The sequence below is a fragment of the Hoplias malabaricus genome, chromosome 7 (assembly GCF_029633855.1).
Source record: "Hoplias malabaricus isolate fHopMal1 chromosome 7, fHopMal1.hap1, whole genome shotgun sequence".
NCBI classification, from domain to species: Eukaryota; Metazoa; Chordata; class Actinopteri; order Characiformes; family Erythrinidae; genus Hoplias; species Hoplias malabaricus.
Window position 1 is genome coordinate 28,446,841 of NC_089806.1, and position 27,513 is coordinate 28,474,353.

Below are 27,513 nucleotides of genomic sequence, written 5' to 3' on the forward strand. Positions count from 1 at the left end.
TGGTGGTTCAATAGGAAAGCTTTAGCTGGACCAATCAGATCGCGATGTTTGTTTAACCAATCAGAAAACTGATTTGTTGCTATCGCCCACAGCGATTTTCCACCAAAAGAACTCTGGTTCTTGAACCAGTTCTTGAGAAATGTTTAAATTATTATTTTAAAATACTGTGGACTTTCCACATATATGCAAATAATTTTAATCACTGCCACTTTCTTCAGAGCCATTCTTCACAAATTACCGTGTTCACATTCTTAAGATTTAAGCAACACACTATATCTACATTCATATGTGAAACATTGCTTTCAATGTGGCAATGAATGTGCTCTCTAGCATGCCAGAATGCTCTTTGTTGCAGTATATTTTAACTAAGAGAGCAATTCATCTCCCAGTAAACAAGGAACATCCCTGGACATTCAAAAAAGGTCTAAAAGTAGTCAGTCTGTCAAGGACATATTTTAAACATCAGTGGACATCCAAAATGAATTGAAAACAAGTCCCCAGCTAGCAAGGTAGATCTGGGCCGATTCTGGCTCAGGCTCGGCATTGTCAGCTGGTTGCTGCATTCACGCCGCGTCTGGCCCAATTCTGGCTGCACATTGGCACTGTCGTCTGGCTGCCATCAGAATGCGGCACCCTGTATCTGGCTCAAGTCTGGCTGCACATAGTTAGGACTTTAGTTGGTATTTTAGAATATTGATGTAATGACTGGGACACGAACGACAGAAATGATTATGATAAACAGGGTTAATAAGGAGACAGTGCCATGCTGAAGGGAGGAAATTATTTAAGCTTTTGAAGACAACAGCTTTAAAATGAATGAACTCTGAATGAGAAAACAGAAGGTGGCAGAAGCAAACCGCTGTAAAAACACACGCGCACCGCGGTGCGCGAGCATCTCTCACCGGCCTCAGGGAACAGCTTCATCCTGTAAGTATTTCAATTTAACCTTATATTTTCGGATACATGACTATTTTGGCATCACCCAAATGTACTTAACATCGTTAATGTTATGTACGTTATTCTATAAACTGCTATACGTTAGGCATGACTCAAAAGTGTCCGTTGATTCCAGGTAGGCTCTGGACCCACTGCGACTCTGAACTGGATAAACGGTTAAAAATAATGAATGAATGAAAGAATGAATGAATGCTATACGTTACATATGTAATTCATTCATTCATTCATTCATTATCTGTAACCGCTTATCCAGTTCAGGGTCGCGGTGTATGTGTGTCTGTGTTGCCCTGTGAAGGACTGGTGCCCCCTCCAGGGTGTATTCCTGCCTTGCGCCCAATGATTCCAGGTAGGCTCTGGACCCCCCGCGAACCTGAACTGGATAAGCGGTTACAGATAATGAATGAATGAATTTTACAAGACGATGCGAGCATTTTTGTGGGTTCTAGCTAAGTATGTTAAAATACATTCTCAATCTCAGTGCTGGTTTTTGGTGTAATATAATGTTTTAAATATATAATTCCACATACACTAATACTTTGTTAGTGAGTAGCAGTGATTTTGGGCTAATGATTAATGGGTTGAAGGAGGTTATATTGAAAACAATAGAAGCCTATTTACTGAGAGAAAAAAAATAAACAAAAGCATGTGAAGTAGTTTATTTTTGGAGCTGTGAAGTTAGTTACATTTTTCAAAATTAACTATGAACATGAACTAATTCATTTTTTTAATGTAATTATGTAAAGATGGACTGCAGTAAGAAAACTAGTGGGGCAGTGAAAAATGCAGGTGGGCAGGGAGAAAAGCAGATAGGAGGTTAATTTATTTAGATGAGATCTTTAGCATTGGTTGTAGCATAATCGTTTGTATAATCGTTTGTACTATAACCTGATAATCTTTTACATTTGAAGTTCTGTAGTTAATGAATTTGCTTGCATAAGCAGTAGTTTTTCGTTAAATATTTTTAAAGAAAATATATATCTGACCCCCTCATTAAGTATGATAAAGTAAACTGTTGCCACACCAACTGAAATAGTCACAGTCAAAGGAAAGTCAGTATTATGTCTTAGTGTGTCATGCCAAGTCTATTTCTGTTTTTCTGTAGGGTAAACCTAAAACGTTATATCTGATAATTCAGCTGAAAGATCAGGACTGGGAAACTGGTGTTTCCAGAGGAAGCCAGAGTGTGGTGAAAGCTGAGTTGAGGTTTGCTGTCATAGTGCAGTAGATGAGGCCTTCTTCACAAACTCCTGTATGTATCACGACTTCAAAATTTAATACCCTGCACACCTGAAAACACCATGACATTTCTCCAGAGATGCATTTTAAACATGGAGTTGCAGAGTGTGACTCGAGTGATCAAGCTCCTGTACTAAATCTTTCATGCCTCCACTGAACCAGTGCACACAATTGTTTACCTTTGCCAAACTCAAACAACACATTGGCCTGTGCGTGGACATGTACAGTATAACCTGTGGTATATGATTGCCAGTACACTATATTCAAGTTTAATTCTTACAGAAGATGTGTACTGAAAATACAAGCAATAATTGTCCTTCCACTGTCATATTTTTATTAATTAAATGTACTGGGTTAAACAGATAAAAAAAGGCCAAATTTAATGTATATATTAAAATGTCAGTTTTGCGTATTTCCTCTTCAGGTGGATTTTTATTAATTTAAAAATTGATATATTTTTGATTTTGTCTTTTTACTTAAGTAATTGTTTTGTACACTGTTGATTATGGAAGATTATCAGTATTAAAATAAAAATGAAAATGTAATATGCAAAATGGCAATAAAATTCTAAGTTTGAATTTAAATTTCCCTTTAATAAATGCATAAAAGTTTTATCTCAAAATTACAATTTAATAATTCCATTTACATTTGCCATTTCATAGACTTCTATTGACATTTATGTTTTTTAACTGAAGCTATATTGTGCATGTTTACAATGAAATAAACAGCATAGAAAGTCATTATGAATATTTGTGTGAATAATTCTTGTACACTTTAGTCACCACAGGGTACAAAATGTTTTGTCACTGGGGTGGTATATATAAAGCTAATGTTAATGATACATTTTAGCCCCTTATGGTTCCAAGTATATTAACAAGTACAAAAACATGACTACATAAAAGAACACTGAAAGGTACTGTATTGTACTTAAAAGAGGTATAGCCCCAGTGACAGCCTTTTGTACACTCTGTACTTTGTACTTTGTTCAAATCTGTACTTCATTTTCTTAGTATGTAAATTTACATTTACATGTAATCAAATACAGAATATTAATTTTTTTATAATTTCATTAAATATATATATATATTAGCCCCCTCCAGGGTGTATTCCCTGCCTTGCGCCCAATGATTCCAGGTAGGCTCTGGACCCACCGCGACCCTGAATAGGATAAGTGGTTACAGACAATGAATAAATGAATGAATGAGTATATATATTTTAAATACATTTATACATGTAATTGTGTGCCATATTTGAGTCACATATTTTGGGCTAATTACAAAAATTTGCAAATATGTTCATAAATATTTTGCTTTTACCTATGGGTGTATCGTTTTTTTCCAACCAGGATTGTGAACTGACAGGTACAATTAAATACTAATAGAAGTGTTACATAATGGAAACTATTAAAGAAATAATGGTTAAACTATTAGGAACCATTAAGTGCTAATGGGTTACATGATGGAAACTATTAGATGTAGACACCATTAAAAACCAGTCTGAACCATTAAATTCTTCATGAAACCTACTGTACTTTGAAAGTACATTTGTAATGTTACTCATCTTTTCAAAGTTTATGTTTGGATGTCTTTTCAACTTTAATTCGGTGTTTATTGAATGATATTTAGGTACGTGATTTCAACGTTGAAATAACGACTTTAAAAGGAGGTCTTTAATGTGACTTTGTTAGTCGTCTTTTCAACGTCATTCTTTGGATGTCTTTTCAACTTTCATTTTCAACCTTAAACACTGATTGAACGACATTTAGGAACGTGATTTCAACGTTGAAGTAACGGCTTTAAAGGGACGTCTTTAATGTTCAACCTTAAAAACGCTGATTGAAGGACATTTAGGTACGTGATTTCAACGTTGAAATAACGGCTTTAAAAGGACGTCTTTAATGGGACTTTGTTAGTCGTCTTTTCAACATCTGTGTTTGGACGTCTTTTCAACTTTCATTTTCAACATTAAGACAACGTTGATTATACAACAGTCAAGTACGTTATTTCAACGTTGAATCAACGGCTAAATGTTTACTGGGCTGGCTGTGCATAAAAGAAAAAGACTTCAGTGCAGCTCTATATTAATGCCCTGTCAGAGATGGGGACTTGAGTCTGAGACACGGACTCGAGTCGCACTTAAGTTGCTCAAACAGTGAGCAACTTCAAGAAAATGAAGTTTCAGTGATTTTAGGATGTTCAGTCTTGACTTGAGACTCGCCTTCAAATGATTCCGACTTGAGATTTGGGACTTGTGATCTGTGCGATATATTAATAATTATCATAGTTATTATATCGTAATGTATATCTTTTGCATTTGTTTTGTGACCTGTGTTCAGTTCCCTCCCTGCCATACGCAATACAGCAACAGATAAACACTGACCACAGCTGCAGGAAAGTTCACCCGATTTCTGTTGTTAAATTCGGTTACAAAATATATTTCTTTATTCATTTATATTGTTTACGGGGCCCTGGAGGGGACGTGAGTAAAAGAAATATATAAAAATAATTCAAGTGAACGATTTACAATTTGTTCACACGTTTTAATTAATTTGGGTGAACGAACTGCAATTTGTGCGCATGTTTTAGTTAATTTGAGTGAACAAATTAGTAATTTGTGCGCACGTTTTAGTTAATTTGAGTGAACGAATAATGGGGGCTCCGAAGAAGTCAGCTGCCTTTTGCCAAAACTCTTATAATGTTCGAGCCCTGGTACTAATGACTGCAGTCATTGCACATTAAGTAAAATGACCTTATTTATTCCATAAATACAAAATATATCAGTTCAGTGTTTATCAAACTGTGTACATATGGATTATTAAGCAAGTGTAAGGAAGTGCTGAAGTAAACGGCGTTCATCATCATTTCGGCTGAGCAGCTCATAGCTGTCATTTAAACACACTAAAATAGAATAATTATTTTTACTAGATTGAATTCCAGAGCCCTACATTTCACACAGATGTCATGTTTATACATTAGGAGCCATAGATATTTTACATAATTCCTGTGAAGGCTGGTTAGGCTCCCATCTGCCTCCCCAGGCAGGGACATTAAGCGTGTTAAACTCGCGCTTATATAAATAAAGAGCAGTGTGTGGGCTTAGTCAGAAACGAACTGAAACAAGCTTCAAATAAACAACAAATAAACCAATTAAGAAATACATTTTTAAATAAACAAGAAATATTACATGTCCCCTCCAGGGCTACATTGCTTATATTTAACTGTATTCTTATTTTTAGTATTAAATGGACTAAACCTATAAGCTGCATATTTATTTGTAATTATCTGGTTAACCGCCACGTTCTTTTCGTTTCCACCAGCCGTGGTAAACGAGCCATGTGAGTCATTGCAACATGCATAATAACCTCCTCTATTAGTCAATGTAACAAGTCGCATAAAGCGGGATTAAAAATCTATCTCGTACAGACCTATATTAAATATTCTTTTTCTGGAAAATGCATGAGATGCCTGGGCTACACAAGCAGCTAATAATTAGTCATATCTGATGCTAAACACAAACAGCTCTGTGGATCCTGTAGTGCAGAGAAAAATTGCCAAAATATTTATTGTAAAATACAGTTGTAATCTTTAAGCTTTTTTGTGGTAGTGGTCTAGACATTGCACAATGCATGTGGTAAACACAGGCGAAAAAGAGCAAAGAAGCACAGTACAATGGCAGAGACAACGGTGTGCATTTGGCAACAACCCAAAAAGACACAGCACCCCTGGAGTGAATATGCAAACACACACACACACAGACAGAGTTTATGGTTTATGTGTACACTGCTTTTATCTTCCCATTGTTTTGTTATTAAATTATTGTGGCTGAATTTCATTTCTGTTAATTTTTAAAAAATATTATTGTTTTAGTTGTTTAAGAGATATTCTCCTGCTCTCAATTTGTTAATTGTTGTTTTATATAAATGGCCGGGCTGCTATAGCCAAACCTTTGGTCACTCATGCCAATGCCAAACGTCGATTTCAATGGTGCAAGGAGCTCAAATCTTGGGCTGTGGGCAATGTGAAACATGTATTGTTCTCTGATGAGTCCACCTTTACTGTTTTCCCCACATCCAGGAGAGTTACAGTGTGGAGGAGCCCCAAAGAAGCATACCACCCAGACTGTTGCATGCTCAGAATGAAGCATGGGGGTGGATCAGTGATGGTTTGGGCTGCCATATCATGGAATTCCCCAGGCCCAATATTTGTGCTAGATAAGTGCGTCACTGCCAAGGACTACCGAACCATTCTGGAGGACCATGTGCATCCAGTGATTCAAACATTGTATCCTGAAGGCGGTGCCGTGTATCAGGATGACAGTGCACCAATACACACAGCAAGACTGGTGAAAGATTGGTTTGATGAACATGAAAGTAAAGTTGAACATCTCCCATGGCCTGCACAGTCACCAGATCTATATATTATTGAGCTACTTTGGGGTGTTTTGGAGGAGCGAGTCAGGAAACGTTTTCCTCCACCAGCATCACATAGTGACCTGGCCACTATCTTGCAAGAAGAATGGCTTAAAATCCCTCTGACAACTGTGCAGGACTGGTATATGTCATTACCAAGACGAATTGATGCTGTATTGGCCGCAAAAGGAGGCCCTACACCATACTAATAAATTATTGTGGTCTAAAACCAGGTGTTTCAGTTTCATTGTCCAACCCCTGTATGTGCATTTAATATAAAACTCTGCAGACATCTGTACGAGGCTAATATCAGAAGAAACCGTTGATTTGGATTATTGATGGGAAAAAAAAAATATCGTAACCTGTAACAAGTTTAGTCAGAAATACAGTCAATATACATGAAAATGACCACATAAACTAGGCGTGACATTAAATGATTGAGATCAACCAGTCATATATACAGTTACAAATTACAAAACAATATTTGGGCGGCACAGAGGTAGTGTCGCAGTCACTCTGGGTGACTGTCTGTGAGGAGTTTGGTGTGTTCTCCCTGTGTCCGTAGGTGTGAATGTGTGAGTAGCTCTGTGTGTGTGTGTGTGTGTGTGTGTGTGTGTTGCCCTGTGAAGGACCGGCGCCCCCTCCAGGGTGTATTCCTGCCTTGCGCCCAGTTATTCCGGGTAGGCTCTGGACCCACTGCGACCCTGAACTGGATAAGCGGTTACAGATAATGAATGAATGAAAACAAAATTTTATATATTTTGCTCCTGGTTCATCTCCAATAAAGAGCATGATATTTTCCTATTTTCTGTAGCTTAATTTTCTGTGTATCCTGTTCAAACAAACAAATAAACAAAAAGAGTATGCAAGAGGGTTTAATCTACTCCATATTTCACAAGGTGACTCTACTACACCATCTGTTGTTAGTTCAGCCATATTTCACATAGTGCTTTTCTCCTTATGTCTTACAAGAGAACAGTTCCAGTGAACTTCAAGTGCACCCCCTGATCCTGCCATTTAAAGTCTCATGACCCTTTAAAGTCTCATTACAGCTTTAAAGTCTGAAATTGTTCGTGGCTGAAATTCGTGATGTGATGAATGAACACTATGCTAACATTAAGTGGGATATTTTAGCGTTAAAGACTAATTTATTTCGTGATTTTGCTAATCTGAAATCTTATGTAACGACTCTTCAAACCACTGTGGACGGAGTTAAGCGATCACTTATAGCATGCACGGATGATGTATCTGAACTTCAGAACAATGTTGCTTCCTTGACCCAGACTGTTGCTGACCTGGAGGCCAAGTGTGAGGATCTAGAATCTCGTTCACGGAGACAAAATATTCGCATCATTGTAGTTCTGGAGGATGGATCTTTTACTCTGTCAGCGTCTAATGTATCTGCGCTGCTCAAAGATGCACTTCGGTTATCTGATCTGCAATGAATTGACTGAGCGCACGGATCTCTGGCCCCAAAGCCGAGTCCTGGTCAACCTTCCCGTTAGATCATTGATTGACTTCATTACTACGAAGACTGTGTAAATTCTCAAACAGGCTAGGCTTCAATCCTGAAGGTCATACTTAGGCATGTCTCTGTCTGTCTTCCCGGATTAAACTGTGAAAGTCGCTAAGGCACGAGCGGTGTACGTAAAACATTACTTCATTAAGGTTGGTAAAGTTAGTTTTATATTGGATACACAGCGGGTTATATATATATATATATATATATATATATATATATATATATATATATATATATATATATATATATATATATCAGCGGCGATTGCTCTAAGACTGCAAGGGAAGCTCAGCTTCCCCTAAAATGTAAAAAAAATAAGTGATCAAATATATACTGTTGTGTGTACATGTCATTGAATAAATATGCACTACAACACGCTCAACTTTTGTTCAGAATTCAGAATCAGCTTCTTATCACTGGTAAAGATGTGGCTTTCCTCTCAATCATTCCCGCAGTTTCACAGTTATTTAAACAGTGTGGACGTTCAATAGCGAAGCAGCGAAGTGCAGCGAAACGAGACGAGCCATTGGATAAATGCTGGGCTTTGTCCCGCCCATTGGACGCTCAGCATCTCTGGGGGTCTATGGGACAGTGGGCTGGCCTCGGCTGGCCCGGACGCTCAGCTTCTGCATGATGATTGGATGATCTGTCTGAGGCCGAATCCCTTTTTGATTGACAGTGAAATGAGCGAATCAGCGATCCTTTTGGTGTAAAGATCCGTGGGAGCACAGGCGGACACACTTCACATGGGCCAAGGCCGTTTAAGGAGCCTAGTTCTGCTGGCTATTGAGAGGACACTAGTCAAGTCCCTGGAAAAGAAGCCTTGTTGGTACAACAGCGGGCGCCCAAGACGCTAAGGGACCGTCGGTGCGGAACCTATTTAAAAATATAAATCATTCACATAGATGAGCAGTGAGCTAGTGATACTTATAAAGACTCAAAACATAACATAAAACAAACGGGAGGTACACACATATATCCAACATTAACAACCTAAGGAAACAAATTTTATTTGTTTATACATATGAATATTTAGTTTTAAGCAATACACATTGTAAACATATACATGTAGTGCATTTATAGCAAATAAACTGTTACTGTAAAGCATCCATCCATATTACTTACAAATTAAAAAAAAAATTGTGGTTTGCAGAGATATCCCTTACTAAAATACTACAAATTTCATTTCGTAAAATGTGCCTCTGTTCAATTTAAATGATTTTTTTCTTCATAAAGTTAATTGACAGCCTCAGACATTCATTTGGTATACAGATCTAAAATCAGTTGCCCTGAGAAGGACTGGCGCCCCCTCCAGGGTGTATTCCTGCCTTGCGCCCAATGATTCCAGGTAGGCTCTGGACCCACCGCGACTCTGAATTGGATAAGTGGTTATAGATAATGAATGAATGAATCTAAAATCAGTTGTAGTCTACAGAGACACATCTGACCAACATACTACAGTCTTTAGTTTTTTTGTTAAAATTTCTTGTTAAATTTTAAATGTTACATTTTTATAATTTTGTTAATGTTACAAATCAGGTAACTGGTAGCCTTATGATATTGGGATCTAAAATCAATTGTAGTCTACAGAGACACATCTGACCAACATACTACAACCAAGTTTATTAACCTTTAGTTAAATATATCTTTGTTAAATTTGGATTAATTTCTTAAAGTAACAAATCGCTACCATTAGACATCCGTATGATATACGGATCTAAAACTGGTTGTAGTATACAGAGACAAATCTGACCAACATACTACAACCTTTGGTTTCTTTAAAATATATATTTGTTAAATTTTGATTAATTTTTTTAAAGTTACAAATCGCTACTGCGAGACATCCGTATGACATATGGATCTAATATCAATTGTAGTATACAGAAACACATCTGACCAACATACTACAACTTTTAGTTTTTTTTAAAATATGTCTTTGTTTAAATTTGATGAATTTTTTAAAAATACAAATCGCTACTGTGAGACATCCGTATGACATATGAATCTAATATCAGTTGTAGTGTACAGAGACACATCTAACCAACATAATACAACCTTTAGTTTTTTAAAATATGTCTTTGATTAATTTTTATTTATTTTTTTTAAAAATACAAATCGCTACTGTAAGACATCCGTATGATATAGATCTAAAACTGGTTGTAGTCTACAGAGACACATCTGACCAACATACTACAACCTTTAGTTTTTTTGAAATGTCTTTGTTAAATTTTTATTAATTTTTTTAAATTACAAATCGCTACTGTGAGACATCCATATGATATATGGATCTAATATCAGTTGTAGTCTATAGGGAGATATCTGACCAACATACTACAACCTTTAGTTTTTTAAAAATATGTCTTTGTTAAATTTGATTAATTTTTTTTTTAAATTACAAATCGCTACTGCGAGACATCCGTATGATATATGAATCTAAAACTGGTTTTAGTCTACAGAGACACATCTGACCAACATGCTACAACCTTTAGTTTTTTTTAAATATGTCTTTGTTAAATTTTGATAAACTTTTTAAAATTACAAATCGCTACTGTGAGACATCCGTATGATATACGGATCTAATATCAGTTGTAGTCTACAGAGACAAGTCTAGCCAACATACTACAACCAAAATTTAACAAAGAAATATTTTAAAAAAGTAAAGGATGTAGTATGTTAGTCAGGCATGCCTCTGTAGACTACAACCAGTTTTAGATTCATATATCATATGTAAGTCTCACAGTAGCGATTTATATCTTTAAAAAATTAATTAAAATCAAATTTAAAATTAAAATTAGGACTGCCTGATTAGGTTTGCAAGATTACAGGGAGTATATTTACATTTGGGATAGCTTTGTGTTTGAGCTTTGTTGAACATGTATTTTTAGTTGATGTAATGGGTGGGTGTGCTCAGTGTTCAGTGGGGTGGGTTCTCTGGGTGTGTGTTTTTAGTAGTTTTCATTTTATTTTATTACTTTCTCTCCTTTCCCTTCCTCCGAGGTACTCTTTCTTTTTCATTATTATTTTATCTTTTATAACTGTTTTTCTATGGCGTCCCTAAAAATTGTAAGTTGGAACGTTAATAGCCTTAATAATATCACTAAGAGATCCAGGAAGCACATTTGAACAGCACATTTGAAGCGTTTGAAAGCTGATGTGATTTTTTATTTACAGGAGACACATTTGAACAATTCTGACCACTTTAAACTGCGCGTAACCAATATGAGTGAGATTTTCCATTTGTCTTATAACTACAGAACCAGAGGTGTTGCTATTTTGATTAGATCAGGTACTTCATTTGTAATGGAGAAGGTTATTTCTGATAGAATGGGAGGTGGATAATTGTAAGTGGCATATTGCTTAATAAACCAGTATTACTTTTAAATTTTTATGCGTAAATTAATAAGCAATCTGAATCAATTGCAATCTGTTATTGATCCAGTATTAGATCGTTCTTCCTCGACTCCCATTCCTAATTCACACACGGCACTTGACTTTTTTTCTAATTATGGTGTCTGTGACCCTTGGAGGCATTACAATTCCATAAATAAATCCTTTTCCCATTATTCTCATGCACATAGGTACTATTCCCGTATATGTCTTTATTTCCTATTCTTTTGTTCCTAACATATCCTCAGTTGATTATAACCCGATCATCACCTCTGATCATGCCCCTCTTTCACTAGATTTAATTTTCATGGATTTTCCCATCATACTGTTTCCTGGAGGCTCAATTCTTTACTTCAAGCTGAGGATGATTTTTGTACCTATATTATTTCTTCTATAGATGATTTTTTACAGTTTAATGCAGCTATAATCTCAGCAGCTCTTCTCTGGGAAACTCTTAAGGTTTATTTGCGCAGTCAAAGTACATCCTTTATCGCCCACTCTATTAAACAATACAGAATTGATCTACAGAATCTCACTGATAGACTTGCTAATCTGCATCATCTCAATTCTGTTTCTCCATCACCATCTTTGCATAAGGAGCGTGTCAAGGTTTAATTACAGATCGACCTTCTGACCACGAAGGAGACGGAGCGGCTCCCCTTATATTCTCATAGAAAATACTATGAGAGTGGGGATAGACCCTCAAGATTATTAGCACATCATCTAAAGGGCCTTACCAATGTTAGATTAATTTCACAAATTAGGGATGAGAATGGTAACATGTGCACAGATCCTCTGTCAATAAATCACTCATTTCAGGACTTTTACAAAAAAAACTATATACATCTGAGTCAATTAATGATGACCCTGAAATGAACAGATTTTTTGATTGTTTATCATTCCGAACAGTTGACTCTGCACAGGTATCTGGTCTCGACTCACTCATCAATCTAGATTAAATACTTACAGCTATTTCTAAAATGCAGTCAGGAAAGGCGCCTGAAGGATTTCCCACTGAATTTATTAAGAAGTTTTGTACCAAGCTTGCTCCTCTTCAGCAAGTTTACAATGAGGCCTTAGCTGTTGGTGTATTACCTCTCACTCCAACTGAAGCATCCATCTCTCTTCTTTTGAAAAAAGATAAGGACCCATTACTTTGTTCTTCATATAGATCATTATCCCTGCTCAATGTTGACTATAAAATTTTAGCCTTGCGTTTGGAATCTGTTCTTCCTCATATTCTTTCATCAGAAAAAATTGATTTATTAAAGGTTGTTATCTTTTCTCTACTGTTCGAACATTGCTTAATGTGATATCAATGGTTTGCTCTGCTTGGGTGTTTATGTTACTGATTCATTAGAAGCCATTATCCGCACTAATATTGATCATCTAATATCTAAATTAAAAAGAGATCTTTCATTCTTTCATTCATTCATTATTTGTAACCGCTTATCCAGTTCAGGGTCACGGTGGGTCCAGAGCCTATCTGGAATCATTGGGCGCAAGGTGGGAATACACCCTGGAGGGGGCCCCAGTCCTTCACAGGGCAACACAGACACACACACACCTACAAACACTTTTGAGTCGCCAATCCACCTACCAACGTGTGTATTTGGACTGTGGGAGGAAACCTGAGCACCCGGAGGAAATCCACGCGGACATGGGGAGAACACACCAAACTCCTCACAGACAGTCACCCAGAGCAGGAATTGAACCCACAACCTCCAGGTCCCTGGAGCTGTGTGACTGCGACACTACTAAGGTGGAAATCCCTCCCAAATTTCTGTTTTTATTTCTAACTCACCAAGTGGTTCTCCATAAGAAGTTTTTTACTGAATTAGATAAAGTGATTACAGACTTTATTTGGGATGGCACATCACCCAGAATTGGATTGTCCTTGTTGCAAAAATTTAGATCTGATGGTGGACTGACTCTCCAAATTTTCACTTCTACTATTGGTCTGTACATATTCATAGAATTCTTCTTTGGATTAAGGGCCCTAATCTGTTAAGATGTAAATTAGAACATTCATCTGTGATCAACTCTTCTATTCCTGCTCTCATTTTTACATCTTTACCACTGTCTCTGGCAGATAAAGTAAATAACCCAGTTGTCAGATCCACATTCTGCATCTGGTATCAATTTAGGCAATACTTTAAGTTTTTTTTCTCCCTCTATATTGCTACCTGTTATTTCCTCCTCCCTGTATAGACTGAGTTCGATATTGGCATGAACGTGGCCTTGTTTCCTTTTGTGATTTTTTTTCATTATTTACAGCTTATTTATATCCACATTATTTCCTTCATATAACACACGATCTGTATCTCAACCTTGGGAACCTTTGCTTGATTTTAACCCTTTTCAGAAATCTCTTATTTCTTTAATATATTTACAGCTCATGACATTTACTGAGGTTTCGTCATTTAAAACTGGACATGCATGGGAGCGAGAGTTGGGGATTAATATTAAAGACGACTTGTGGAGTGGGGTGATTAAAACCATTCGTACATGTGCACCCTTTTTTTTTTTACAATTCAAGGTTCTGCATAGATGACATCGATTGAAGTCACAATTATCCAAATTGTATCCATTATCAGTAGATGATTGTTATAATTGATGTCACATGTTTTACTTTTGGCCCTCATTGACTTCTTTTTGGACCAATTATTTTGATTGCCTCACTAAGATCACTGGTGTAAACATTGCTCCAGATGTTTCCCTTGCCATATTTGGATATTCCATAAATCTACCATATTTGTTAGTCATGCAGTCTGGGGTACTGGCCTTCACTTCACTAATAGCCAGACACTGTATCCTTTGCCTGTGGAAATCTCCTAATCCTCCTCTAATTTCAATTTGGTTTAGGGACGTGTTACAAGCACTAAAAATGGAAAAAATTTTGGCAACCTCCAATGGCCGTATAACCAACGTCTATGACAAATGGTGCCATTTCCTTGCATATATAGCATCACCGATCTCTTTATCTGTGGATTGATAAACTCTCCCCAACCTCCTCTTTTTTCCCTCTTTCTTTTTTCTTTCTCTTTTTTCTTCTTTGTTCTAATTTGAAAATGGAGACCTATATTTATATTTCTTTATCTGAAAAGGTTTTGTTATTTGTTATTTATGCTTCTTAAGATATTTTGTACTCTATGCTCTTACAGCTGTTTGTAGTTGTCTCTGTCTATAAATAAATAAACAAATAAATAAATAAATAATAATAATTCATTCATTATCTGTATCCGCTTATCCAGTTCAGGGTCGCGGTGGGTCCAGAGCCTACCTGGAATCATTAGGCGCAAGGTGGATATACACCCTGGAGGGGGTGCCAGTCCTTCACAGGGCAATGCAGACACACACACGCACACCGAAGGACACTTTTGAGTCACCAATCTACCTACCAACGTGTGTTTTTGGACTGAGGGAGGAAACCGGAGCACCCGGAGGAAACCCACGCAGACACAGAGAGAACACACAAACTCCTCACAGACAGTCACCCGGAGTGGGAATCGAACCCACAACCTCTAGGCCCCTGGAGCTGTGTGACTGCGACACTACCTGCTGCACCACTGTGCCGCCCATAATAATAATAATAATAATAATTTGGTGTAAGGTTGCCATTAGTTCAGTCTTCAGCTGTGTTATTTCCAAGTGATCCCCAGAAGCTTTGTAATGAAAATATGGCCAGAGGGAAAGTTTTCCTATTTGAGTCAAAATGCTGAGGATCCAATAAAGCAGAAAATCAGAATTTGTGATCAGAAAACCTATTCCTGATTTGTACTGTGATATTTTCCATGACTGTGTTGTGCAGCCTCTGATAGTCAGCTGTTTGAGTTCCTTCTCTCAATTTCTGTTTCTAGATCCATTTCCTCCCACTGGCATAAAAACGGAAACTTAACATGCCTCCATTTTGGAGCGAACTAGTTAAACTTTAGAGACAGACAGGAGCAATTCAAATTAAATGAGTGAAAATAAGCAAACCCTTGGTAGAATCCTGCCAATATTGTTGTATATTTAGATTCACTGTTGTGAACAATTTGTTGTTTTAATCTGATGGTGTTCCACAGATTATTGTTACTACTTTTCTATGCTCATATAACCTTCACTTTAAAATATTAATTACTATCAGATAATATAAATAAATCAGTTGATCAATAAATAAAGCTTAACTTATATATTTCATTCAATGAAACAGCAATGTCATCTAGGGCATATGTAATGCTTTAAATCTTAGACATCTGAATCACTTAAAGCTGTTTATCACTGGAATCAGCTAGCTTTAAAGTAAATGATTAAGGCTAAATAAGATATATTATTTTGCACTTCAGAGTGCTCCTTCAGGGTGTGTTATTGCTTGGAGATGTAACAAAAGCCTTTTCCTCCTTTTTTTACCTGTATTGTAGGTGGGGAGCGCTGTTTTCTTGTTGTAGTTGTGGATAAGGTTGTTGTGGTCTCTATGAAAGTGGTGGACATCTCAGGAGGCATGGAGGTAGTTGTACGCAAGGGACTTCGACTGGTGGGCACGTCTCCCACCAGCCTCACACTACCATTCACCTTTATGTTTGCATGGCCCTCTGCAGCCATATTAAGAACTTTTAACCCATTGTAGTACAGACCAGAGAGCTGGCCTTGATATGGACGTTTGCGATTGTTTCCACCCATTGAGATTGTGGCTTGGGTGTTGAAGATGGTGAGCTGCCGACCTAAAACAAAATCAAAACATCATCATTTGAAAATACTACATAAAATACTTTACAACATTTAAGTTTACACGAAATTAGTGATACAACTAAATTAGTGATTCCAAACGATTGATTAGTAGTGTATAACATCTAAATAACAACTTCTCCTACAAGGCAGGCAATACTTTTGTATACTCTCTATATAAATATATACAAATGTCTAAGTTATGCTATAATAGAGTTAAATTATTGGCAAATGGTTCTACTCAATGAAATAAAAAAGAAAAAAGAAAACAAAACATAAAAACTAAAATATGCTAATCACTACATTTAGCACTGCTAGAAATGCATAGCTATATTCCACTGGGCATGAAATGAGTGGGGATGAAAAAATATCACCTCATATACATCAGTGAAATATCATGTTGATTCATGCATCTAATACCATTAATGGGATTTTCAGGATACTTTAAACAGCGTTAAAGGGACTTTATAATCGTCTTATGGGATTTAGGCAATGACATTAAAAACAATTTTATATTCATATTATTGAAAGGAATTTTGTGCTAAATTTATCAAAATGTTATACCCAAAACCCAGACAAAACCCCACACAATGAAATCTTAATTATCAAATTCTATTCTATTATGTGCATGTAATTGCTTTGTATGAACTTAAATATGTATTTTATAAAATACACTGAACAAATATGTTCGTCATATTTTTAACTTAACTACAATATATTATTTGTCTTCAGTAGGACTAATTTTCAATTTTTTCATTTTTATTTTTCTTATGTTAGTGGATATTTTATAATTAATTTCTAGTCCCTTTAACTGGTGAATAATTAAAAATGATTTGATGGAGATAAAACCAAAAAAGGAGATGGAAATTAATAAAACTTTACATATTCAGGATTTTAAGGTTTGTCAGGCCCATTTTTATGTAACAATGACAAAAAGAATTTGACAGGGAAAACAAATGAAAACCAAAAACATATTTTAATTAATGTCTTGTAAAGTTTACCTTTCTCGTGTAGCCAATCTTCGACCGGCCGTGTATATTTGAATGGGATTTTCTTATTGGCCATTTGAATGCGCTCAATGTCACTGTTTCCTTTAAAGTTTGAAAGTTTAAAAAGCATTTTAGCATTCGTTGCACATTTCACATTTAAATACTCTTTAAGAGAATGTTTAGCCATTTTTAAGTTTGGTTAGGAGTCATCATTATTATTATTTTTTTTATGTGTTATTCAAATCTGTACAATAGAAAACACTTGCGCAGTAAAAGGTACAAACAAGCTTTTTCCAAACAGGATGGCTCTTACCACTTTCAAGGATGATTACACGCATTCTAATTTTTAAAAAAAATATATAATAATAATACTGCAAACCAATTTCCAGAAAAGTTCGGACATTTTATGAAATGCAATATGAACCAGAATCTGGATATTTTTTAAAATAAAAAAAACAGTAATTATGAAATAATTACATATTACATTTTTAATAAATTAATTTAATTTACATTTAAATTCTTTAAATTTAGTTACATGTTGTTGCATGGTTGCTTGGTTCCAGTGTTGCAAAGTTAAATTGGGCACCAGTGCCAGAGCCATAAATAAACATGAAAATCAAGAGTCAGGAAAATGTCTTGGTGTATCCACATTTGACAGCAAATTCAGATCATATGATACACATATCTAAATGTGTCATGATTGGTCCCTCCTCCAATGTGTTTTGTTCCTGTTTCCTTGTCTGGTAATGCTGTCCTCTTTCCTTTGGATTTTTCCTCTTTTTTTTCTCTCCCTAGCCATGCTCCTTCCTCATGTGATTTACCCAGGTGTTTCTGTCTTAGCCATGCCCTCTTTCGCTCATGTGACTCTCACAGGTGTTCTCAGTTTTTCTATTGTATATAAGGCTTGTCCCTTATATATACTTTCCCTGTATTTCTCTTTTATGGTCCTGGTAGTTTTCCTCATGTTCCTTAGTATATATGTTCATTTAGTTCCCTGCACTAGTAGAGAGTATCCTTTTTGTATTTGGAGGTTTGTGCCATGGTCTTGTTCAGCTTGTTGTTTCTTATTGTGTACTTCTTGAGTCTTGTGTTTCTTAGTCTGTTTATCCAGTCCTTTGTCTCTTTATGCTTTAATTTTCTTTTTTTTATATATAGTTTTAACTATTATGCTTCTATTTTCTCAGTTTTACCCTGTTTTCTGTTTTAGTCTTTGTTCCAGAGTGAATTTCTTGGTCTTTGTCTGTAATTGTTTCTGCTTTGGTCTCTGTATCTATGTTTGTCATCCTTGGTTTGAGTCCAGTGTTTTTCTCATGTTAATCTTTGTGTTAGTTTTATCATTTCATTGACTATTTAGTCATTGTCTCTGTACTGTGTTTTTTTGCTTTATTTGGTCTGATCTTCTATCACAGTCTCTTTATTTTTATTTAGGTTTATTTTGTTCTCTGTCCTGTGTTTCTTGCTTTATTTTTCTGTTCCCTGTCATGGCTCAGTTTTCATGGTTTAGTCTATAGCTTCTGTTTTCTCCTTAGTTGGTCCCTTTTCTTTTATAGTCCTATTTTGACAGTGTCTATACATTTCCTTTTGGTTAATAAATAGTCATCTTTTGCGTTTACATCCGAGTTGCATCTCACCACTTGATTTCTGATGCAGGGTTCTGTCTGTTAAGTCTGTTACAGAGCTATCCTGCTGACCTTGTGAACAATGAGGACAGCAGAGAAAATCAGCACAAGAGAGAATGTGCATTAATTAGTGTTATCCACAGCCCTAGAACAAAAACAACACTGATGGCACATTTTTCGGTTTATATGTCCTGGTATGACCATTATTTTCTGCTCTTTTTTGACACACCCACAGACATCATCATGGTTCATGGTGAAAAAACTACTATACCTTGATTACAGTTGGGAACATTTTTGCTTCTGGAACCTACTTATACTGAACAAAAATTTAAACAGAACACACTGACCTCAAAGATCTAAGACTTTTTCTGTGTACACAAATGGTCTTTTTCTCTCAAATATTTTTCACATATTTGTCTAAATCTCCGTTAGTGAGCTGATATAAACCATCCACCTCACAGGTGTGGCATATCAAAATGCTGATTAGGCAGCATGATTATTGCACAGGTGTGCCTTAAGCTGACCACAAACTAAACATATGTTCCATGTCCATGTTTGGTAAAGATCCAGAAAGTAGTTTACATTCAAATATGTGTGTAGGAATTTCTAAACTGAATGCCTATAATTAATTCTCTACCTACATGTTACGGGTGAATTAAATGTTTGGATGAAACCTATGGAGTTTTGTAATATTTGGGCAAAGTGTTCCTGAGTCACAGCTTTATATTTGTGCTTTATTGAATGCATGCTGCACCAATCACTGGGAGGGTCCTAGAAGCCACACAGTGATGAAAGTCTAATTTTTTTCATGAATAAAGTTAAGGTTCTTCTGAATTTGCTAATACCACATATGTCCATGCTACATACCCAGAGCAGGTTTCATTCAAATATATGCATATTTGCATTTATAAGCTGAATGACTATAATTATTATTAATGTAATGTGATAATTATTGACCACCAGATGGCACTAAAAACACTTACACAGCACACCAAGCTGACACTTTAGCAAATACATGTCCATTATAATAATAGTTTAATATACAATGATAGTTTTGTGTAGTTTATGAAAGTTTGAAAAATCTCAATTTTAAAGAAATATCTCTTTTTTTAACCAGATTTTCTCAAAATTGTAACTAAATAATGTGTAAGGTGGTAAAATATGTAAAATATTACTGCATCTTTTTTGGCTGAACTACCTAAATCAATCATCCATCCATCCATCCATTATCTGTAACCGCTTATCCAATTTAGGGTCGCGGGGGGTCCAGAGCCTACCTGGAATCATTGGGCGTAAGGCGGGAATACACCCTGGAGGGGATGCCAGTCCTTCACAGGGCAACACAGACACACACACATTCACTCACACACTCACACCTACGGACACTTTCGAGTCACCAATCCACCTACAATGTGTGTTTTTGGACTGTGGGAGGAAACCGGAGCACCCGGAGGAAACCCACGCGGACACGGGGAGAACACACTAACTCCTCACAGACAGTCACCCGGAGTGGGAATCGAACCCACAACTTCCAGGCCCCTGGAGCTGTGTGACTGCGACACTACCTGCTGTGCCACCGTGCCGCCCCCTAAAGCAATCAGTGCAATATTATTGTAAATAATTGTTTATATAACTTTTTTAAGGATATTTCAATTGTGATGAAATGTTAAATTTCCCCCAATATCCAACTTAAACTGAATGTTTTCATTTTGCTATAATGATAACAATGTAAAGTTTTTGAAACACATGGCCTGGGGCTTGATTCCATTTCAAGAGGCTCAAGATGTGCCAGGGTTCCACAAGTCATTTGTGGCGTAATGTGAAAGCTACTGCACTCTTGTCCCATAGGTCCTGGGTTTAAACCCCTGGTTGGATCAAAAAAAAAAAAAAAATGTGATCATGAATGCCTTGGCAACCTTGTGCACATTGGCTGTTACAAAGTGTGTTAAACTGAAAAAGGAGTCTGTATCTGTATGAGTAAATCACAAGTAAAAAATATAGCCGCAAGCAGCAATTCCTGGGGTCCAAGCTGGTATTCGCTGGTAGAAGAAGAATGCGCTAGCATACGAGCTGTCCTGAGACAGAAGGGGATTTTGGGGGAAGTGTGTGTAGTGTTTGTAAGGTGGTCCTTGCTGTTCTGGCATCTCTTTGGAGATGTATCGTGAAATGGAGGAGTAGTGAATGACAGAGACAGCAAAGAGCACAGATGTCACTCTGGAGTTGCACCATGGTTTCTCACCCTAATGTTCAGGACCCCAAAACAGCAGATATGATGTGGAGTTGCTTGTACTGGAGTCCGTCATCAGTGGACACAGGACACTGTCTGCTGGATGTGTTTGGTTGTGGACTATTCTCAGTCCAGCAGTGATGCTGAGGGATTTAAATCTCCAACACCTGAATCATACCTGCTGTATGGTTTTCCTGACCATTGAAGACCAGTGAGCAATCTTTGCAGAATAAGAGATTAGCACATCAAATCTTCTGATACAGGAGCCACATATTAGGATAGATTTTGTGGTACTTTTAAATGTGACCCTTGGTGTTCTGATGTGTCAGTGGAGCTGGATTGTGAGGTGGTGGATGAGTTTCTGGTCTGCAGAGGTGAAATTCTGGTCTGCAGACAGGTGAGGGTTGGGCTTGGGTTACAGACACAGCACAGAACACAGAACTTACTTTGAAATTTCAACCTGGATTCTGACCCAATGTTCTGGACCCCCACAGAGCAGATATGATTTAAGATTTGGATCATTTTCAGTACCGCAGTGACACTGACATTGTGGTGATATGGCAGTGTGTGTGGTGCTCTTATGAGTAGATAAGACACAGCAGTGCTGCTGGAGATTTTAACATCTGTGTCAACTCACTGTCCACACTGAGATACACATATTTTATTGGTCCAGCTTATAGATATAAAATCAGCGACAGTAGCTCAAACATTCTCAGCACTGTAGTGACACTGACAATGTGGTGATATGGCAGTGCGTATTGTACTGTTATGAGTGGATCAGAAAGAGCAGTGCTGCTGGAGATTTTAAAACCTGTGTCAACACACTGTCCACACAGTTACACACACATATCTTGTTGGTCCACCTGATAGATAACAAGATCTCATCTGTTGCATCAGATGTTGTGCTGATTGTCCTCTAGTGGTTCATCAGTGGACACAAGACACTTTCTGCTGGAGGACAATTCCCAGTTCAGCAGTGATGCTGAGGGCTTTCAACCTCCAGCACATAAATCATACCTGCTGTGTGGGCGTCCTGACCATTGAAGAACAGGGTGAAAGGGAACAATGAAAGTATGCAGAGCAAGAGGTGCACCCCTCTCTGTAATGTTAGATTTACAACATGCTCCTGTGGACAGTGGAGCTGAAAACATGGACACTGAAGCTAAAATAAGGAGGTGGTCATGATGTTATTGTTGATTTGTTTAGATCTACTTTCAATTGTCTGTGTCCTCTGGCCCTCTCTGACTGGCAGGGGGGAGGGGAGGGGGAGAGGTGACAGTCTGTGTGTGAGGAGGAGAGGGAGAGGCTGAGGGGGGATTCTGCAAAAAACAGAGAAAACTGCAGCTGAGTGGGAGGGGACATATATTTGATCATAAACTAGTCCTTGAATCAAAACCCAATATGGACATAGGTGCTGTCATGAGAATCTTAAGAACCTGAACTTTAATAATTATCAAAAAAATGTCGAACTTTCATTACTGTGTGATTGCAGCCTCTGCTTAACTTAAATAGAGATTTACAGGTTGCCTTCGAAACATTGCATAATAAACAGCTGTAACTCAAAAATGCTTTAGCCAAAAGTTATGAAAATGCTCAAGCTCCTTTCCCATGGTCTTCAGAACACATCTGTCTCATCTTGCTGGTACTGCATTTCTAGGTGGTAGTGTAATCAATTAATAACCTATGCAACTAGTTGTTGTCTAATTATAGCGCTCCCTTTCCGTGCAATGTGGTCATATTTAGCACAATACTTCAGAGTAATGACATACATATGTGTACCAAGTTTGTTTGATTTGGGTGAAGTTTGTTGTAGTTATAGCTCAAAGTGTGCTTTGAGCCCCGCCCATGCATATTTGTTGAATAACTGCTACAACAGCGTGTCAAAAGTTCCAACTTTTTAAAATAATTATTGACCTACAGTCTATACAAATTGCAAAAATACCAGTTGTTTATTGATAAGACAAATTTTCAGGGAGGAGTTTGAAAAGCTCCATTTTCACATATCTGATTATTGTGGATAAACTATGCATTCTTTGACAATAGTTGCAATTGCAAAGTTGTAAGGCAATTTGCAGAGTATGAAATAAAGCAAACTGCTTGTCAATATGTTTATATTTCGCTGAGATATTCCATATTTGCCTGTTGAAAATTCGAATTGCGCCCCCTAGTGGCTATCGTTATGAAACTTTTTATGTGCTCAGGAAGTGGGGCCATGGACATACCATGCAAGTGTCATGATGATAGGACCTTGTTAAGGTCATAAAACAGCTGCTGAAATTTGATTGGCCGATGGCGGACATGTTTTTTTGAATATGACATCATCGTCATATAATCTGAGTCAGCTCATCACACACTACATGCATATCAAGCGGCATGTCAATGGGACAATCCTGTGAAGCGCAACAATTTTTTTGTTGTTATAGCGCCCCCTAGGCTTGCAGTTGCACAACCAAGTATTCATGTCTTCCAGCCCTTTCAAGCATGTGAAGTATCGTAACATTCGGAGAAAGCGTTTGCAAGTTATAGCTGTATTTGTCTGATTTTTGGAACACGAGCTCTACCCCTGTACTTGGGCGGAGTCTGGAAGCCGATCTGTGATGAAACTTTTTTTGGATAATTATTAAAGTTCAGGTTCTTAGGATTCTGCTGATATGTCCATATTGGGTACATTTCCAGAGACTAGTTCGCACTCAAAAATGTGTGCGATTTTGCATATTATGCAAATTAGCTCAAAATCTAAGTGGGCTGAGCTTATGGGTTCTTGAGGCTTTTTTGTAGGGTCTGACCTGAGGAATCATGGAAAAAAAGAATTTCGTCTCTACGCTACACGGGGTAGGAGATATAGGGAGCGATGCGTTCCGCGTCGCTATAGCGTCACCATCTGGCTGATCGGGCTGATTCTTTGCGCCTGAGTAGCGGGAGGGTTTATTACCAGTTGACCAAACGGAGAAAAAGAAGAAAAAAAAAACAAAAAAAAAGTGAAAAAAAAAACAGAACAAAAACAATAGGGCTCCAGCACTTGCAGTGCTTGGACCCCTAATCAGAACAAAAACAATAGGCTTCCTTGCACTTCATGCTCGGAAGCCTAATAATAATAAGAAAAAACCCGACAAACGCTATAGGGTCCCCACACTACGTGCTAGGACCCTAAAAACTGAAGAACCGTGTTGAGATTACATTAAAGCAACTCATTTATCAGAAAGCAACATGTTAACATTTCCATTTTTGAACATTTCTAAAATCAAGCACCTCAACCTAAACATTTTTTCAACCACGTGACTGACTTTCATTTCTATATGTGTCTGATTGATAAAACGGTGCTGTAATAAATTCACAGCCTTGTTTATTTTGAGTAACACCTCACTCTGGTATTCTGGCTTTAATAATCTGGAGATTTTCATGTAAAGTTTAAAAAAAATCTTTGCAGATGTAATTTACTTGTCAGAAAGTCAGTAACGGTGAGATGTATTCATGTCGTTATCGTGACAGACAAGATTACTTTGTTGTTAAATATGTAGTAGAAAATAAAATACTGGGTCTAAGAAATATTCTCCATACATAAAGAAGATTTCTTTATGTATTTCTGTTTGAGGCTCCAGTAAAACACAGAGCTGCTCACTGCAGTGGAAGGTGGAGCACTGAAGTGGTGCAAGTGTGTCCCAATTCAATTTTCGGACCCCTTGAACACTTCAACCCTTCTGCTCACCTTTCAAACAGTGAACATTTTAACAAAGGATTTAGGTCCCAATAAAAATACTTGTCCAGGGAAAAGAGAATGTTTGGCCACCCCTGATACATACACTCTCCATAAAACTATTTTTGTGAAATATAAAAAACTTAAAAGGGTTTTTGTGAAAGCCATGGATGAACAATTTCAAGCTGACTTTCTGGATATGACCAACTTATCAGAGAATAATACATAATAATAATTTACGCATTATAATAAACTCCTCACAAACACCCAGAGCGGGACTTGAACCCACAACCTCCAGGCCCCTGGGGCTGTGTGACTGTGACACTACCTGCTGTGTCACCTGTCCATGAAATAAATTCCTTCAAAGTTTTTAAAAATTGTACAGGTTGTTTCCTTCAACAGCAAAGAAACTATGCTTTAAGGTTGAGGTCAGCGACACTATTAGAACTACGACACATATAAAAAGACATCTCAAAGCATCCACTTGCAGTCTCGACACACTACCAACCAAATTTTTAAAGAGTGTGTTTCACACTATAGCACCAGACATATTCCACATTGTTAACACCTCACTCATGTTGGGGGTCTTTCCGAGCTCACTAAAAACTGCAGTTGTAAAGCCTCTTCTAAAAAAAGAAAAATTTAGAATGATCTCAAATAAGCAACTATAGACCAATTTCTAATTTACCATTCTTTTGCAAAATCTTTGAGAAAATAGTTTTCAGGCAAAGTTTCTTGTCCATAAACCATAGCCTAGACAAATTCCAGTCCAGGTTCCGGTCTAATAACAGCACTGAGACTGCTCTAATCAAAGTAAATAATGACATTCGCTTAAATACAGAGGCTGGAAAGATATCTCTTCTATTACTTCTTGATCTTTGATACCACTGACCATAAGATTCTTATAGATAGACTCGCAAACTGGGTTGGAATCTCAGGAACAGATTTGAAGTTGTTTGTTTCTTACCTGGAAGGCAGGAACTACTTTGTAGAAATAGAAAATAATATTTCAGAGAACATGCCAGTGACCTGTGGTGTCCCCCAGGGCTCTATTCTTGGTCCATCCATCCATTATCTGTAACCGCTTGTCCAATTTAGGGTCGCGGGGGGGTCCAGAGCCTACCTGGAATCATCGGGCGCAAGGCGGGAATACACCCTGGAGGGGACGCCAGTCCTTCACAGGGCAACACAGACACACACACATTCACTCCTACGGACACTTTCAAGTCGCCAATCCACCTGCAACATGTGTTTTTGGACTGTGGGAGGAAACCGGAGCACCCGGAGGAAACCCACGCGGACACGGGGAGAACACACCAACTCCTCACAGACAGTCACCTGCAGCGGGAATGGAACCCACAACCTCCAGGCCCCTGGAGCTGTGTGACTGCGACACTACCTGCTGCGCCACCGTGCTGCCCTATTCTTGGTCCACTTTTATTTAATTTATATATGCTTCCTTTTGGCCAGATTCTACAAGATACTCAGATTTACATGGCCCTGTCCCCAAACAATTTTGATCCAGTTGACTCATTAAGCAAGTGCCTTGAAACACATCACTAACTGGATGGGACACAATTTTCGGCAGCTGAATAAAGATAAAACTGAGATTATACTATTTGGGAACAGCAATGAGAGATTAAGATTGCCTATGTATCTGGACTCAAGAGCCCTCAAATCTAAAGAACTGGCTCACAACCTTGGTGTATTAATGGACTCAGATTTCAGTTGTAGTAGTCATATTAAAGCGGTTACGATATAAGCATATTTCCATCTTAAAAACATCAGTAAGATTAAAGATTAGAGATTTTCTGACTAAACCAAACCTAGAGAAACCTATCCATGACTTTATTTCTAGAAGGATTGGTTACTGTAATGGTCTCTTAGCTGGACTTCCAACAAAGACCATTAAACAGTTTCAGCTGATTCAAAATGCAGCTGCCAGAGTTCTCACTAGGAGCAAAAGAAGCTACTATGCCGCTCATAAATGAAACCAGCTGACTGAGAATATTAGAAGAGCCCCGATTTTAGACACTTTTAAATCAAGGCTTAAAACATTCCTGTTTGAGCAGGCTTACAGCTCAGTCTAACATATTCTGCACTTTTATTTCTGTAACAGCATTTTATTTCTTTTCTTTAATTGTCTCATTTGAAATTGTTTAATCATTTTTAATCATTTAATCATTTTACTATTTTGATGTAATTGTTTTATTAGACTTTAATGATTTTATTCTGGCTTTAAATTTAACTGTTTTTTTTTCTGTAAAGCAATTTGAGTTGCTTCTGCATGAAAGGTGCTCTATAAATAAACTTGCCTTGCCTTGCCTTGAAAAAGTATACAAGAATACTTTACAGTTTGGGAGCAGATAAAGGATATAAATATAATAAAGAATACTTTACAGTTTGGGAGCAGATAAAGGATAGAGCCTCCAGAGAGAGTGCTTTATGAACTACAATTATGAGTTTCATTCATTCATTATCTGTAATGTAAATGCACCACCGTGCCGCCCTTTTGAGCTACAAAAATTTCTAAAATAAAACCTTTTAAAATAAAGAATTTCTGATAAAAAAAAATACATAAGCGGAATGTGTTAAGTGAAATGGGTTGGGTGGCCTGATATGTTTAACTCTTGGATTCCAGCCAAGGATGTTGTTGACATCAAAGTTTAAAACGGATTGACAGGAACAAAATGAAATCATAAACAATGCACCATGGAAAAGACTGGATTCTCTGAGACTCTTCTATGCAACTCCTCCAAAGATATCA

The 27,513-nt window shown here is 37.2% G+C and overlaps 1 protein-coding gene across 7 annotated transcripts in view; it reads right to left on the bottom strand.

Moving 5' to 3' along the window:
- Positions 1-27,513, bottom strand: part of nrxn3b (neurexin 3b) — a 325,560-nt gene that overhangs the window by 46,592 nt on the left and 251,455 nt on the right. For all 7 annotated transcript variants that reach the window (XM_066677967.1, XM_066677970.1, XM_066677969.1 and 4 more), the window contains 2 exons: positions 17,219-17,308; positions 15,903-16,213 (listed from right to left, as the gene is read on the bottom strand). In XM_066677967.1, coding sequence (XP_066534064.1) covers positions 15,903-16,213; positions 17,219-17,308 — 401 coding nt within the window. The remainder of the gene's footprint in view (positions 1-15,902; positions 16,214-17,218; positions 17,309-27,513) is intronic.